At 40.0% G+C, this 17,619-nt stretch overlaps 1 protein-coding gene across 1 annotated transcript in view; it reads left to right on the top strand.

Annotated features, from left to right (window-relative positions):
• Nucleotides 1–17,619, top strand: part of LOC149206020 (Protein kinase superfamily protein) — a 374,025-nt gene that overhangs the window by 115,157 nt on the left and 241,249 nt on the right. The window contains exon 3 of the mRNA XM_089395261.1: nucleotides 17,216–17,341. Within this exon, the coding sequence (XP_089251387.1) occupies nucleotides 17,216–17,341 (126 nt within the window). The remainder of the gene's footprint in view (nucleotides 1–17,215; nucleotides 17,342–17,619) is intronic.

The following is a 17,619-nucleotide window of genomic DNA, read 5'->3' as shown; positions in this document are numbered from 1 at the left end:
ATGAGACAAATGCAACAAATCTCAACTTTATTATATTAAATACCTAGAGAGTAGCTGAGATAGAATCCTCCAAACTATTACAAACTGGATCCAGCATCCCAAAATGGAACTGCAACCAATAAGTGCTCCTGTGAATTCTGAATGAATTCACCAAGGGATGAGATGGGTTTTCGTCCACTCTCACCAAATCACCCAAGGGTTTCCGTCCAAGGGCTATTGAAGTTGAGAACTAGGTTCTCCAAATCACACCAAAAACAAATACTTAAATCCAATATGTCCTCAAATGTTCTCCTCCTCCTTTTAAAGGCCTGATAGATAGATCTCCATCTTCTAGAAAGATTTTGTTTTATTATGTTATTATTATTCTAGAAGCTCCCCCTTGACTTCATCCAAGTGACTTTTAATTTAATTTTATTTTCACTTAAGTCACTTTTGGCCTTTTTCCTTAAATTAAGCATTTCCCGCTTCTTTTATCAAATTAAGTGACTAATTAAAGTCACTTCTAATCTAGTAAAATGGTAAATCACCCACCCTACTTTCGAAGGACATTGGAAGTCACTTCTCATCATCCCATCCTATAGATCTTCTTGTTTCGGTTCCAATGAGCTATTACACTAAGGTGTTCCATCAAATATTCCTCTCGGAATGCCACCTTAAGCATAATTAATTAAGTTAGGCTCAATAATAACCCTGTTTTACGGGAATTATCGGAATGCAACGAAACCAAAAGAAAACTGTGTGAAATTGTCCCTGATGATTGAATATGCCAAGCAAACATTGTCAGATGCCATAAAACTCCTCAAAACCCCTCCGGGACCCTTGATGATGTAATCCTGCTCTTGTGACCTAGCCATTACGTACCCTGGAAATCCATCCTAGCTGTATTATAAAGGAAGCTGAAAACGGGGATATTACACCTTTTGTGCATACCCCTTGGCCACGAACCTAGCCTTGTACTTCTCCACGCTGCCATTTGCAACATACTTGATCTTAAAGATCTAATGCAAGCCAACTATTGACTTTTCCACTGGTCTAGGCACAACCTTCCTTACATCATTGATCATGATGGAGTTGGACTCCACCATTGCATCCTGCCACACTTGATGCTATGCAACGTCTTTCTAATTGGAAGGCTCCCTCTCGATGAACTCTGCTACGATTGCCTTGTACGTGTTTGGCTGTCTGTGCTCTTTGGTGCTCTCCCTAGGATCTCCCATGAACTCCTGCACATTCTTTAATGTCTAAAGCACCTCTCTACTTCTCCTTCCATTGGTGGTGGTTGGAGGGTCATGCTCCTCATCCTGCCCCTACTACTCTGTCTATAGTACTTAGTGGGGCAGAAGCAAAGTAGAGGGAATTAGTTCCTCAGAAGATTTCTTGACAAGAAATCTAGGTCCAGTGCTGAGTAGCAGTAAAGAGAGATCAGAGAGGGTTGGTTTGACAGTGGTTGGCAGAAGGCTTTCCTTGAAGGAAATCGAAATTCAGAGGGAGCTTGTTCCTTAGAGGATTTCTAGTGCCAAAGAAATCTAGATCCGAGTTTTGTTGGGGCAGCAGTGAAAGAGGGAGAAGAGAACCAGTTCGACATTCATTTTGGCAGAGATGGAAGCCACATCTCCAGGAGGGAGGTGGGGCGATATAGAAATGTAGTTGGAGCTACAGTGAAGTATGGGGCAGGATCCTTGAGGTGCCCAAACTCTTAGATCACATATGGCTACGGGAGCCCTTACTGACAGTCGTAGAATGACGAGAGTCAGTTGGTGCGAGGATGATGGAGCAACAATGGCAGAGCTAGAGCGCTAAAGTCTAAAGCAACGCAGTGGAGTGTTGCAGTAGTGTGGAAGGCACAAAGCAGATACAACAACAGCGCAGTAGCATCAGAGGGTCAATATAGATTAGCAATAGAGGTAGCTTCAACATCACAAGATATCCAGACTGACCAACATGTCAGTTTTTGGGTAGCTTTCAGTTGCTTACTTCTTAGCAACTGAGTTGTAGTGTAGCAGTTAGCAGTGGCAGTGCTATGGGCATCATGATGTAGCATATTGAGAATGAGATGTAGTACAGATGCAACAGTGGCAATGGCAGTGTCATGGACATCAGTACAAAATGCAACAACGCAGTGGATGAAGGGAAGCAAGCCAAGCATTAGTATCACAGAGGACCGATGTCGTGGATCAGTGTGATACTTCTGTTGGGAAGTATTGCTAGAGCACATTCCTCGCTAACAGGGAGTGTTGACTTTTGGGTAGCATCGGATGTGCTGTAGCTCCGAAATTTTGTGGAGGGGCTAGAACACATGAGATCCCCAAGGCCTAGAAATTGTTTGGTGAAATTCCACCCAGATTGTATTATATTAAAATAATTAATATTTTTAATGGGGTTCCTAAGTTTAAACTTAGGAAAATTAAAATATTAATGGGTATTAATAAAAATATGGGTGAGAAGCTTCTAAGAGACGAGGATCAAGTCTAATTTAATCTTAGTTGTTGATTAGAGATTCGATCATGGCCATTGATTTCTCAATAGGAAAAGTATAAAGGAAGGCTTGGGGTTAGTTGGAGAAGGCACATAAAGAGATCAAGAAATCAATTTTCTGAAGTGAGAAGTTCTGAGGAGGAAAAATCGACTAAGGAGATCTCTTGCAGCAGAGGGGCAGGGATAGTTCGGGAATACCAACAGAGAGGCGGAGAGAAGCTAGTGGAGGCAGCGCAGTAGCCTGGGGAGCTGATGTTGGCCTAGTTTGGGCCCACGCAGTCTTGACGTAGAGCCAGAAGGGGGCCAACACAGAGGGAGAGAGTTGCCTTCCATGCAGAGTGCTGGAACTGCCGAAAACTGCTAGAACAGTCGGGAAAGCTGATGCAGTGCCTCAGAGAGCTCCATGCAGGCCCACACAGTTATTGCGAAGGGGCAGCGCAATTGCAGCCGGGGCTAGCCAGTTTTCTTGCCGGATCAGCGAGAATCTGCTAAGTGAAGTGAGGTAAAACTCACCCATATTTTCTCCAGTATATTTCTCTGTCACGGGTTTAGCGGGAGGGTAACCAACATTTGTATTTAGAACTTCTGCTGAATAATAGAAAACCCTCAGAGTTGCTGCACTGGTTTTCCTACATTGGGTTTTTCCGGGGATGTTTAGTCCAAAAATAAGTGTGTCCTTTGCATGGTTGTCTCATTTATTTTTCGTACTTGATCTATATCAGTGTTGCAGGGGAGCGCCCCCCCAATCCCGCTCCCAATCCGCGCTCTAGGTGGGAGCGACTCGGGAGCGTGCTCTCTAAAAAAAACGCTCCCTGCCTTTTCGGGAGCGTTCAACCTTTTTTGCAAAAAAAAAATTGCAGTAATGTTCCAAATGCAATTTTTTTCAAAGAAACAAATAAGTTTTGAGTGGGGCAACTTAATGATCAAGCCTATGGCCCTAGTATTGATATGGATTCATAGTAATGTTACATTCTTAAAGTAAAAGTAACATTCTCCTTAATCTTCATTTTCATCCTTTTACTTAAATTTTTAACATTATCATGAAATGACTCAGGATGTTTGAGAGTGGTTCCGACCTCATTGGATTTCATATGGAAAAAGTAGAATTTTAGATTTCATTCAAAATCCAGCAGACTTATCAGTTTTTCAAGATTTCAGGATTGCAATGTTTCCATTGAATTTTGTCATATTAGGGTATGGAACTCGTATTTAATCAAGAGCACCAATCCCTCTATATACCTTGATGTTAGTGACATTGGTTGTCGAACTCCTCTATCATGACCCTCCTAAAAATGTACACATCACTCAAACAAAATATTGACTTGACATGCTATGCTTTTTCTATCTTATGTTAATGCTTAAAGGGTGATATTAATGACAAGATCCCTATACAGATACAGAGGTAATGACAAAGATACCTCTGGATATTAATGCTTAGAGGGTGATATTAATGACAAAGATTCTGATTTTCCAACAAGACTAAAAAACTAGACATTTCTCGTGGTGGCAAGAGGCCCAAGCATAAGCAATAGATAATAGATTTACTTGTCTTTTCTAGTTTCTAGTAGTTTTTATAACTACTGACTCTTTCATATTTATTATGATATTTTTTTAAACAATATATGACAATTTAAGTTTGAAGTTGGCAATTATAACTCACTAGTAATGAATTATGAATATGATGCTTCATGAAAGTTGAAAGTTGTTTCATTTCATTTTATAACATTTCATTTCATGTTAGATATTATTTGTTGTAATGGTTACACTTAGCTTACAAGTACAACTTTGGTGATCAATGATGATAAATGTTATATATTGAATTTTGAAAGCTTGAAACTTTAATATTGATGAATCACAAGACTCAATATGTTGTATGTTACTATGTTACTAACTTGTGGATGTGGTTGATGAAGATTGTAACTTCTAGATGATTGTTATTATATGGTTCAATCTATGTTTTTTTTTTGTTTTTTATATCTAATTCATAATTCTACATGTTTTTGTTGACATATATGTATCAGAATATAAAAATATAAAAAATATATATATTATATAAAAAACGCTCCGGGATTCGCTCCCAAACTGGGAGCTTTTGAAAATGTCGCTCCTGCACCCGTTTTCTCTTTCACTCTCGCTCCCAAGTAACACTGATATATATATCTGTGTAGACTGTAATGTAGTTAATTCGATATTTTCTGTAGCACACTTTATTAAATTGTTTAATCGAAAAAATAGTTAGAAGAATTAACATTAGTTGCTGCAGTAGGAATTGGGTAACCGATTTTTCACAAACAATGGATATCTTTGGGAGATGTGTCAACATGTATGCAAGATGTTGATACCTACACGAAGGTTCCATGATGAAGAGCCATATCGAAAGGTCCAATCTGATTTAATGTTATGTTTTGATTTCTTGAATAATATCTGGATGAGTTCATGCATGACTACTGGAACAAGAGTTGTAAGCACAAGTACAACTAGCATTCATGTGGTGGATGGAAATTCCTAAAAGAAGCATGATGAGAAAGAAGTAGCCATATGAAGAAGGTTCCATATATATACCAAGAAGGCCACTTTCCATGAAGAAAGGAATGACATGACGGACCAAGAAGGAATGTGATTGATGGCTAATGCCCTACAAGGAAGAAGCTCGATTGAATTTCATGGCATTGAGGAAAGAAATTGATCAAGTAGCTGAAGGACCTACAAAGAAGAAGCTGCTGATGAAAAGGAGAGTCCCTAGTTAAGAGGGAGCTCTAACAAGTCCCTAATTAAGAGGGAGCTTGGGCAAGTTCCTGGTCAGAAGGAGCTTGGGAACATTCTGTTGAAATTTTTAAGTCTAACCCGTTAGAAAATTTTCTACACTATTTGGTTTATTTCTCCTACTTGTTAATTACTGAACAAGTTATTTAACCATATAAATACTGAAATAAACACAATGCAGTCTCAACCATCTGTAGATCAACAACGGAAAGAAATAGACAAACACACAAGGGACAGAGTTATTTTTGGACAATTGTCCCCGAAAAAACCCAACTTGGGAAAACCGGTGCAGCACTTCTGAGGTTTTTTATTATTAAGCCGATTTTCTTGAGTACAACTGGGTGCTAAACTGGCTCACTCGAAAGAGAAATCTATCTGGTAATAATACCTCTATTTAGAAGCAGATATTTTGAAAGTCTGCTTCATGTAACTCTCTCCAGCGCCTCTCTGAGGCCCAATGTCAACCCTTCTGGCCTCTGCGTTAGCCCGAAATCCTTTGTGTCAGCCCTTTGAGGCTTTGTGCAACCTCTCTGACCCTCTGCGTCACTTCTACACCCTTTGCGTCACACACGCACCCTCGTTGGCCCTCTGCGCAGTCACTGCTGGCCTTTGTGTGGCTCCTTCTGGCTCTGCGTCTGCCTCTTTGCCTCTGCGCTGGTCTTCTGGCACTATCTCTGCCTCTCTGCTATGCACTCATTGCCCCTCGCTGCAACTGTCATCATTGGTTCGATTTCTCTTAGCAAACCCCGCTCTAGAAAATCGAACTCACTGATCACTCTGGTGTGTTCTCTAACTGACCCTCAAGCCTCTTCTTATACTTTTCTCGTTGGTTCTTCAACGACCGAGATTAAATCTCTAATCAATGACTATGATTAGATTTGGCTTGATCCATGACTTTTGGAACCTTCTAAACCAATTTTATATTAATACCCATTAACATTTTATTTTTCCTAAGTTTAGATTTAGGAATTCCATTAAAAATATTAATTATTTTAATATCTCCCAAACCAGGTACAATCTGTCCAAACCATTTCTGGGTCTTGGAGATCTCATGTGCTTTAGCTTCTCCACCAATTTTCATGGCTAGAGCACATCCGATGCTATTCCAAATCAACACTCCCTCTTAGCGAGGACTCTGCTCAAGTAATACTCCTCACTGAGTATCACACTGATTATTTGGCACCGGTCCTTGTGCTGATGCTAGGCCTCCCCACCCAACATCCTTTGCACTGCTGCATCCTGTACTGCTGCCCATGGCCTTACCACTGCCACTGCTGCATCCATACGATAGCTCCCTCTACATCCGTGCTGTTGCTAGTCCATCTTCCCAACATTGCATCTGTACTGCATCCCCTCTCATCATGCTACATCGTGCTACTACAAACATCTATTGCACTGCAACTCAGTTACTGAGAAGTAAGTAACTGATCCACCCAACTTCTGACATCCCTGTCAGGCTAGAAACACTCCTGATGCTGAAGCTTCCTTTGCTCTTATCAAGTGCTCCCTCTACTGAACTCTGCGCTGCTGCAACAACTCCCTGCATCTCGCACCGTTGCACACCTCTCTGTGCCATCCTGCATTGTTGCAACCTCCTCTGTGCCTCTCACACTGCTGCAGTCCTCTCTACGCTGCCAGGGACTACTGCACTCTAGCACTCTCTGTCGCTCCATCCACATCCACTTCTATCGACATCCTCTGTCCTGCTATTGTCACTTTGGGGCTCCTGTAGTCGGATATGATCCAAGAGTTTGGGTACCTCAAGGATCCTTCCCCTCATCTTTTGTAGTCCTCCTGACTGCAGCTTGGTGTCACCCCACCTCTTCTCTAGAGGTACATGAGCACTCATGGCACAGTTGTCATCATCTTCTACCTCCTTCTCCGCCTTAGCTGGCGCTGCCTTGGAGTCAAACGCCTCTCCCTTATTCTTCTTCCTAGGACACTGGGTTGCATAATGGCCCAGCTCCCCACAGTTGAAGCACTTAATCTTGGAGAGGTCCTTTTTCTTCCTCTTCCCTTGTTGCCCCGTAGATGCTAGAGTCGCATCCTCTTCCTCCTCTTTCTTGACCCGGGCTCCTTTACCACTACTTCCTGCCTTGGTCAGCCGTTTGATCTCTTCTTGGCGAAGAGCTGCCCACAGTTCTTCCCAATCTGGAAGATTCGCTCTGCCCAAAATGCTTTGGACGAATGTCTCCCACTCCTTGGAGACTGCGTTCAGGGCGGTCCTCACCATTAACTCCTGATCCGGCGTGGCCCCTATGGAAGTCAGTTGGTCCCGAATCTCCTGCAACCTGCTGAGGAAGTGATCTATCTGCTCCCCCTTCTGCATCTGATACAACTGTAGCTGATTCTCCAGTAGCATCTTCCTCTGCATGGAAGTGCCCTAATACAATGTCGTCAAGGTGTCCCACATCTCCTTTGTCGTATTCTTCTCGACAATATGTTGAACTACATGATCCTTGACCCCAACAAAGATTATGCACTTTGCCTTGGCCATCGCATCCTCATACTGTTCGTTATTAGCTAGGTTGACTGGGATAACCATGTTTCTCAAGGCAAAGGCCTTGATGCGGTGTCTATCTAGAACAGATAGGATCGTGGCCTTCTAGATGGCAAAGTTGGATGCCCCGTCTAGCCTGTGCTGATCCCTCAGTCCGTTCATGGTCATCTCTGCTCTTCTTTTCGACTCCTCTGAGTCTCTACTTCCCTCTTGGAAGTTCTCTCTTTGACTCCCTCTGAGTCTCTACTTCCCTCCTGGAAGTTCTCTTCTAGACTCCCTCTGAGTCTTGATTTCCCTCCTGGAAATCCTTCTGCCAACAGTCGAATCGCACCTCTCCGATCTCCTTTGCTCCTGCAACACTGATTTGGATTTCTTGGCTAGAAATCTGCCTAGGTAGCGACTCCCTTCTACCTTGGTTCTGTCCCGTTAGGTACTGTTCTGCCTCAACAGCAACAACACCCCACTAGCTTCACACTCCATAATCTGCCCACAGCTTCCTATGCCCCAGCAACTGAAGAACTGAGCCTCTAGGCTCTACGCAATCCAACAGTGGTTGAATTTGTCCACTAGCCAATTGCGTCACTCCTACTTGGCTGAGCAGGATGACGTGGCTCTTCGTGAGCCTCTTCTGCCTCTCACTGCTTCTACGCTGGCCCCTTCTCTGGCTTGAACTAATGACGCAGGTCCTCTGCATCAACCCTTCTTTGCTACTTTCTGCTTAGGAATAACGTCTGTCACTTGGGACAACTGTTTCTGGTGCAAATTCTCTGATTCAGCTGGTGCCTTCAGCTCTCCTGTGATCTGCAACGCTCTGATACCATGTTGAAATTTCTAAGTCTAACCCGTTAGAAATTTTTCTGCACTATCTGGTTTATTTCTCCTACTTGTTAATTACTGAACAAGTTATTTAACCATATAAATACTAAAATAAACACAATGCAGTCTCAACCATCTACAGATCAACAACTGAAAGAAATAGACAAACACACAAGGGACACTGTTATTTTTGGACAGTTGCCCCAGGAAAACCCCAACGTGGGAAAACCGGTGCAGCAGTTCTGAGGGTTTTTATTATTAAGCATATTTTCTTGAGTACAACTGGGTGCCAAACTGGCTCACCCGATAGAGAAATCTATCTGGCAGTAATACCTCTCTTCAGAAGCAGATATTTTGAAAGTCTGCTTCACGGAACTCTCTCCAACAATTCTCTGAGTCTCAGCGTCAGCCCTCCTGGCCTCTGCGTTACCCTGAAACCCTTTGTGTTAGTCCTCTGAGGCTCTGCGTAGCCTCTCTGACCCTCTGCGTCACTTCTGCAGCCTCTGCGTCACTCACGCAGGCCCTTTGCGCAGTCATTGTTGGCCTTTGTGTGGCTCCTTCTGACTCTGCGTCTGCCTCTCTGCCTCTACGCTGGTCTTCCGGCACTATCTCTGCCTCTCTTCTATGCACTCACTACCCCTCGCTACAACTCTGATCACTGGTTCGATTTCTCTTAGCAAAGCCCAATCTAAAAAATCGAATTGACTGATCACTCTGGTGTGTTCTCCAACTGACCCTCAAGCCTCTTCTTATACTTTTCTCGTTGGTTCTTCAACGGTTGAGATTAAATCTCTAATCAACGACTAAGATTAGATTTGGTTTGATCCATGACTTTTGGAACCTTCTAACCAAATTTTATATTAATACCCATTAATATTTTATTTTTCCTAAGTTTAGACTTAGGAACTCCATTAAAAATATTAATTATTTTAATATCTCCCAAATTGGGTACAATCTGTCCAATCCATTTATGGGTCTTGGAAATCTCATGTGCTTTAGCCTATCCACCAATTTTCATGGCTAGAGCACATCCGATGCTACCCCAAATCAACAAATTCCTTTACAGGAATGGGCATATCCTCCCTAATTGAGACGGAGAGATAGACACAACATTTTTGTCTTCACTTGGGAAGAAAGAATGGAGGATTGGGTAATCATCTGGCATTCGATGCTCTTTGAGGATGTGTAAGGCATCCAAGATAAGAGTAGGCAAGAGGACCGATATTCTTTGAGGGCTGGGAACCCAAGATAAGAATAGTCCTGGAAGGTCATACTCAGTGAACACCCGTGTGGGTATGTACCTTGAGAGACAATGATGAAGGTATCTATAATCATTGGTCTCGCCAACATTGTGCTCTGATCTAATGAGAGATAAAGCTGTCAGTCAAGGCCTTGTCGTGGAAACAATGTTGGTTACTATGATGTTATACAGATGGAATTACCAATCCGATTCTTCTTATAATAAATTCTTCATATTGAGAATGACCAAGTACCATTATGAATACCACCCTAGTTAAGAGGGAGTGTTGAAGAAAGGGTAACTTGGTTCGGTCTTCATAAAGACATTGTAATTATGATTTTTGTAAACAAGAAAATGGATTTATTATTTTGCTTTCTTCGTGGGTTTCATGAGCAAGAATTTTTATGTATAGATGGCTCCCATTGAGAGCCTTAGGATTTATCTTTAAAAGGTCAAATAGTCAATGTCATGAAGAACTCTTCTTGGGCATGTATCAAATGTATTTGAGTCATAAACAATGTCAAGAAGCCTTCCAAATGACAAGCACAATCCTCTTCGTCATGTCGTCCTGCAAATCGAATTAAAAATAGTCATGTCGGCTCAAATAAGGATACACATCGGTTCACTCGGTCATGTCGATTCAAATGTAGAGGCATACCACTATATATATGCAGCTAGGGTCACCATAGAAAGCACAAAACTCGGATTCTCTGTGATTTGCGGATGGGTACAAGTCTAAGATCTTCGCATATACATCTCTGAAATTTTGGATGGTAATAATAGTGAGACACTCGGATGGGTACCACAGAGGACAGTCTTGGCATAGCTGTAACAATGAATCTCTCGGTGCGAGGAGAACATAGTCACAGTGTCGATGAAGGTCTAAGTGCAGTAAGAAAACTCAGTCATAGTCTCAGTGATGAAGATGATCTCATGGATCCCACAGTAGCACACACAGTCTTAGCATAATTATGATGAAAAGGTCTCATTGTGACACGCACAGTCTCGACATACTTCAAAGTGCAGTCATGATCTTAACATAGTTATGATCTCGATCTTAATGGAGATATAGTCACAAGGTTATGATCTCAGTGAAGGTACAACCATGATCTCAATGAATCTATGTGCAGCTCTCATTTACATATCTCAATACGGAGATCTCGTTGATGAAAACCTCAGTGAAGGTGCAACAATGATGTTGCAACAGTAATGAAGATCTCGGTGGTGCAACAATGATGGCCTCAGTGGTGCAGCAATGATGATGATCTCAACAGTGACAAAGAAGAGGATTGGTGTCTTGGTCTTGGAGTGGCATAGTAGGTCAAGGGTCATGGTCTTGGTATTCGTCAATTGGAATCTCTATAAGAAGAATTTTGTGCGGGTTTTCCTCTCAAAGAGTGAGAGGTTTTGGCCCTGGCAGAAAGCCAACATCTTGTGTCCTTGTCTCTTATGTTTTGGTAGCTATTTGATGAACTAGGAAGACACACTCTAATAATATCAAGAGAAGATTGTGCTAATAATAAAAAGTTAAAAATGCCTCACAAATAGTTATCATGGAAATAAGAATCTCATTAACTCTAATTGCCCTAGATTCTTCAATATTGATCACCCAAATTCCTAATTCGATCACTTGATTGTGGCTTGTTTAGATTGATTTTCTCCCTGGTGAAGACAACGTTGTTATTCAGCACGTCCTACAGATACGTACTGTTGACCGCTACGTGTCAACTACCCATAGTAGTACACCCATTTTTTTTGAAAAAGGGATAACACCTGATCAACGTGTCCGTGCCATTCGACTATCATCATCAGCCTGATCATGTTATGTTGTAAACCCAGTCTACATGTGTAAATTGTAAATAATCTTAGCAGATTTGTATCATGTATGTAATTGCCTAGGTAAACCTAATTTTCTAGTGATGATCTACATTCCGGAAGGTTTTTTGTCTCACCGATCCATGATCGATAGAGTTTTCCTTCAGCCTAACCCCAAAGCCGGAATGGATTTTGTCATTAGAATCTTAGGGGAGTCCTAGTGTGCTAAATCGAGTCTATGTAAAAGTGATTTGGGAATAATCCTAACTATTTGGTTAGGTTATTACAAATTGCTTGATCTGCTAGATTATATTTGTGTCGCAAAACTGGGTGGTCTATGAGGGTCTATGTCAAATGGGTTTTCCCCCCTTGAGATGTAAAAATGTAAAAATCATGATGTAAAGTGTCTTGAGGGTTAGAAAATGTTTTATTCCTTCATAAGTCCTAGGTCCTAGGTGATTTTTCCAAAGGCTAAGTTCGAGGGTCCCTTTAAATAAATAAAAAAAAATAAATAATAAAAAAATAAAAAATATAAAAATAATAATAAAAATAAATAAATAAATAAATAAAATGAAATAAAATAATAAAATAATAATAAGTCAAAGTTTTGATGAAATAAATGCAAAATTTTATTTTTTTATATTAAAATGTGAAATTTACTCAACATTTAAAATTTTCAACGAATGGATTAAAGAGATTTTGATCCTCATCGACGGTCGAGATCACTTTGACATGGATCACTCGAACTAGCCGTTGGGAAATTTATCTTTAAATAGGGGGTTAGGGGTCATTTGAGATCATTCGACCTTGGAGTTGTGTGCTGAGTGAAAGCTCTCTTGTAATCGTTTTTTATGTGCAAATAAAGAAAGACTTTGGGGTTAATCTCTGCTAGTGTTACTCCGCGGGAAATGTTTTATTTTCTTGCATAGATTTACTTTCAGCCATTGATGTTAGCTTATTGAAGAGTGATTTAGACACAGGTATCTTGTCTGATCACTGGGGTTTGAATGATAGTTTAATGCCTGAATATAATGGCAGGTATCTCCATTAGATCTGAATTTCATTGTCGTTTTCTCTCTCTATGTTAATGGTTGAATTAAGCTATGCAGGAAATCCTTTTTTTTTTGAGACTACTGGGCGTTCGGGGAAGTTCTCGGCTGAACCAGCCAACTCCCGAAATAACATTTTCTGAAGAGCCCAATTGGTTTTGATCCCGGGCTTATCATTAGAGCTTCTGTTGTGGATGCATGAAGGGTTTTCTGAAGCACCTCATCTTTAATTTAAAACTTTAAAAATATATGTGTGGCATAACGATAAATCTGGCTACTTAGAGCCTTCAGTTTGTAATTACTGTAATTATTTAGCTGGTTCTTAGGGTTTCATTTATTTTTTTACATATTCGGGTTCTGACTGTTTGTTTTCAGGAACAGGTTGTAGGTTGCAGATCTGAAGTCGAAATTTGATTTTGAAGCCAGATCTAGGCCCTGGAGGGTAAGATCTGGCCTCAGAGCCATCTCTTGCAGAGGCATTATTCTTGCAGTGCAAGTTTTTTTCGGAATATTTTAAATCTGGGAACTGTCATTCGAAGGTTTTCGTTGAGAAATCTGAAGCAGAGCGGTTTAAAATTTTTTAAGATTTCTGGAAAATATTTTTAAGTTCTGGTGAAATTTTTTAGATCGATTGGTTGCCTGGTGGGGTTTCATGCTGCATAAAAATTTCGATTTTTTTAGGGCCCGCAGCCTTTTGCTGTTGCCTGGGTTCTCCCTTCCCCATTTTCTGGCACTCAGTCTTCTTTCTCAAACACTGCCATCCTCGTCAACTTGCAACCTTTCCTTGCATCGACCTGCAAAACCCTCTCCACGCTATTAGATCTACGCTGCCATAATCCTGTTACTGTGCATTCCCTACTCCATCCATTGCATTTCCAGCTCTACGTATACCTGCAAGCAAAATCCTTAGTTGCATCCTCCTTCCGCAACTTCCTCACGCATTCTCTCCTCATCCCCTGCGTCCTCTGCTCCCGTGGCTCCATCTGCTGCTCGTTCCTCCTTCCTCACACAACTTCATCGTTGTCTCTTGTCCTCTACATGCAGCGTCCTCCAAACGCTGCTCCGCTCATAACCCTCGCAGCCATTTCACTTGTTGTCGAAGCACCCTTCCGCATCTTCACCTTGCTTCCACCGTCCTGCAGCTGCAACACACACACAACACTTCGATTTTCTCTTTCACGTTGGCTCCTATTCGTATAACTTAGCTAGGGTTTTAGACTTGATTTCTTTTAGAACAATAGATTCATTTATTTGTTTTAATTTGATCGACTTTCGATTTGTTTTATTTGTTTTGTTTCGCATTTTATTTTCATTTTTATTTCATTTCATTTATGATTTTTTTTTAAACATTTAAAAAATTAAAAAAGGTTTTTCAATTTTGTTTTCATTTTGTTTCTTTTTATTTTTGGGTTTGGTTATGATTTTATTAAAATCTAAAAAAAAAATAATAATAAAAATTCCCAAAAGCATAAAAAGTTAATCCTTAGGCTTTTATTTAGATTTTTGTTTTTATCGTATAGTTTAGATTTTTATTTGATTTTCATTTAGATTTAAATTTTATTTATTTAGATTTTAGATTTTATAATTTTTCACTTTTTGTATATTTTAGATCAGGTATTAATTTTTATTTTCAATTAGCTTATAGTCTTTAGTTATAGTTTAGTTTAGTTAAAAAAAAAAAAAAAATCCTAAACATTTAAAAAATCATAAAAATTTTGGTGATTAAAAACTAAGCAAAAGGGATTTGCGCTTTAATGTTAAAAAATTTTAAATGTGGCCTGTGGCCCATTAAAATTTTTATTTTTTAACCCTTTTAATTCGTTTTTCCATCGTCTTAAAAGATTTTTCAGTTACCATTAAGCATTATTGCCTAAGGAATAATTAAAATTTAAATTAAAGTTCCTTTGGTCATTAAATGCATGATTTTCCTATGGTCAAATTACGATAAATGTTTTAAGCTATATTGACTATTGGAATTTTTTTTATCAATTCTAGATCTTAGTCATTAACGATAATTGTTTTAAATATGGAATCTTTCGCATGTAGCAGTGTTGGGCATTTATGTGGATTATCATCACTTTTTCATCACATATTGAAAATCGATTTGTATAGCTTGTTTTATTTAAATATTGAAGGCACTGGTCTAAAATTATTTCTATCTTGTGGTCATGTCTTGTTTTGGCGTTTACTCTATCTGATTTAATCATTTAAATCCATCAAGTTATCCATCATTAAAATCTCCAGGTGCTTGTTTGCCTCGCTGTGTCTCCCAACCCAGTTGGTTCCCAGTTGGTCTTCCTTTATCCCATAGGGTCTACCCCCTTTAGCTTAGGGAGATGGCTTAAACGGAGAGATCGGGGATCATGGTGACAAGCTCCGGTCTGAGCGTTGTCGCGGTGCCTAGACACTCTGCGCGACAACACCTACTACAATGAGTTCAGTCAAAGATCTTGGGGTCCCCACTCGGTCAGTGAATTAGACAACGTCTTGGCCTGCATAGACTTTGTTACAACTGAACAATAATGTTCCTTTGCATGTATATGTCCAACGCGTTCACCTTGCAAATACTATTTGACTAGAGTGTCAAGAAACATCTTGCACAAGATATTTGGCTTCCACGAACCACATCACTGATAAAATTATCCTCTAAACCCTCAAGCTGGAAGGAAAACCAGCTCTGATACCACTATAATATCCCTAATGGAAATTTTAACAATAGGTACCATAAATGAACTTGAACAACAAACTAATCGTAAATAGACACACAACCAGCAAATGGATACACAAATAGATGCCAATAAAATCACTGAGCCATTTTATTAATTCACTAAAAAGAGTACATCAACATGAAGGAATAGTGGAACCTGAGCTTGCCAAGCAAGCATAGCAAAACCCAAAAAAAGATCTCTGACCCAACTAATGAGTGACTCTGGCAATGATGTAGATGGCTCGGTGAGAAGATTGTTGCAACCTGCTACTACAAAACTGTTCTCTCCAAAACTCTAATGAAGCACTGTGAGATTTCTGAGTGAACTCTCCTCAAGAGTGTAGGTTTTTGTCCAACACTCACTAGCACACCTGAGGGTTTCCGTCCTGGGGCCACCAATGAAGTAGAGAACCGAGTTCTCAACATCTCATACAAGAAGAAATATCAAATCCAAGATTTATCCTAATGGCTTCCTCCTCTTTTTATAAATTTGATGGACCCCTCTAGAACCTCCTATTTTACTATTATTTTAATCATGGAGCATTTTTCCCTCTTTTTATTTCAATTAAATATTATTTTTAATGTGGGAAAATGGTAAGTTGGCCACCATACTCTCTCCGACCACTAAAAGCCACTTTTTAGCATCCCATCCTGTAGATCTTCTCATTCTGGTTCCAATGAGCTATTACACTAAGGTGTTCCATCAATTTATCCTCTCGGAATGCCACCTCGAGCATAATTAATTTAGGCCCCATAATAATGCAATTTTTTGAAAGTTGTCAGACTGCAATGGAACGAAAGGAAAACTATGCGGGTGATGGATTATGCCAAGCGAATGCCATCGGATCCCATAAAAACTCCTCAAAACTCCCTCGGAACCCCTGATGACATAAACCTGCTCTCATGATTTGGTCATCCCGTGCCCTGGAAATCTACCCTCACTGTACTATGGAGGAAAATAGAAATGGCGATATGACACTCTGCCACATGCTACTTACCCATTGGCTCGATTTCCACTGCTGAATCACTCCTGCAACTTGGAATTCGAACTTCATAGGCAACTGAGTATCTGCTCTGGTGTGTTCTCCATCTACCCATCGACCTCTTCTTATAATTTCCAGTGGGGACTACAACGGTCAAGATTAAAACTTAATCAATGGCTGAGATCATCTCCAAGTCAATCTGTGTGAGTTTATAGAGAATTCTCACATTTCTCAATTAATTATTATTAATTAACCACCTTTCCTAAGTTAAACTTAGGAAATTTTTAATTATGGTCAATTAATTTAATTGAGCCATCGGTAGGTGGAATTTCTAGAAACGATTTCTTGGTTTTGGAGAATTCCTGTGTTTTAGCTTCTCCACGAAGTCTCGACACTAGAACACCATCCGATGCTACAAAAACTAACAAACTCCTACCCTCTCAATCCCCAACAATTGAAAAGAGAAATGAGTCAACAAAAAGCCAAAATTAGCACCATGGTGATTTTTTCTATCATGTGATTTTTCCCCTGTTTTTCATGATTTTTCACCATGCTGCAATGTCACAATTTTCTGGAAACTGTGCAACATTTTCATGGCAATTTCTCATTTCAGGTTTAGCATCATGATTTCTTGTGACGTGGCTGAGATTTTGACTATCGTTTCATTTATGATTCAACTGCTATTTAGCCTGAATGTCTTTTATGTTAATTTCTAATACTGTAACTATTGATGTCAAGATCCCTGTTACGTGTCTTCATTGTTTATTTTAGTGCATTTCCAATAGCTAATCTTTGGTTGAGATTGGAGTTTAGTTAATAGTTTCATTTGCTATGTTCCTTACTAGTGGTTTTAAATTGGGGTTACAGGACCGTGTTCCTGCCATTTCCTCTCAAAAGGCAAGAGGTCTGATAGAGAAAGAATTAGGACTCCCAATCAATATGATTTTTAAAGAGTTTGAGGATCAACCAATTGCTGCAGCCAGCCTTGGACAGGTAACCTATCATTTCTCTCCATTTCTGATGCTCAAATAGGCAATACGTAAACCATAGTATCTGAATATGATTAGCAAATGTTGCAGTCCTATTAGCTGCAAGGACTCGTCAAAGAAGATAATTCATGAAGATGCTTAATATAATTCTACTGCTGGCAGGCCTAACTTCTCCAGATTGGTTTTTCTGTTTGTCCTCTCAATATTTCAGACTTTAGTTGTGACTACAATATGTCAATAAGTCAATCTAGGTATTCCAACTGCTATGCTATCTTCCCTTAC

This window comes from Pinus tabuliformis, chromosome 1_2 (genome assembly GCF_031772625.1).
Source record: "Pinus tabuliformis cultivar Carrire ecotype Pingquan chromosome 1_2, CPIR1, whole genome shotgun sequence".
Lineage (NCBI taxonomy): Eukaryota > Viridiplantae > Streptophyta > Pinopsida > Pinales > Pinaceae > Pinus > Pinus tabuliformis.
This window is presented reverse-complemented; position numbering and strand designations above follow the sequence as displayed.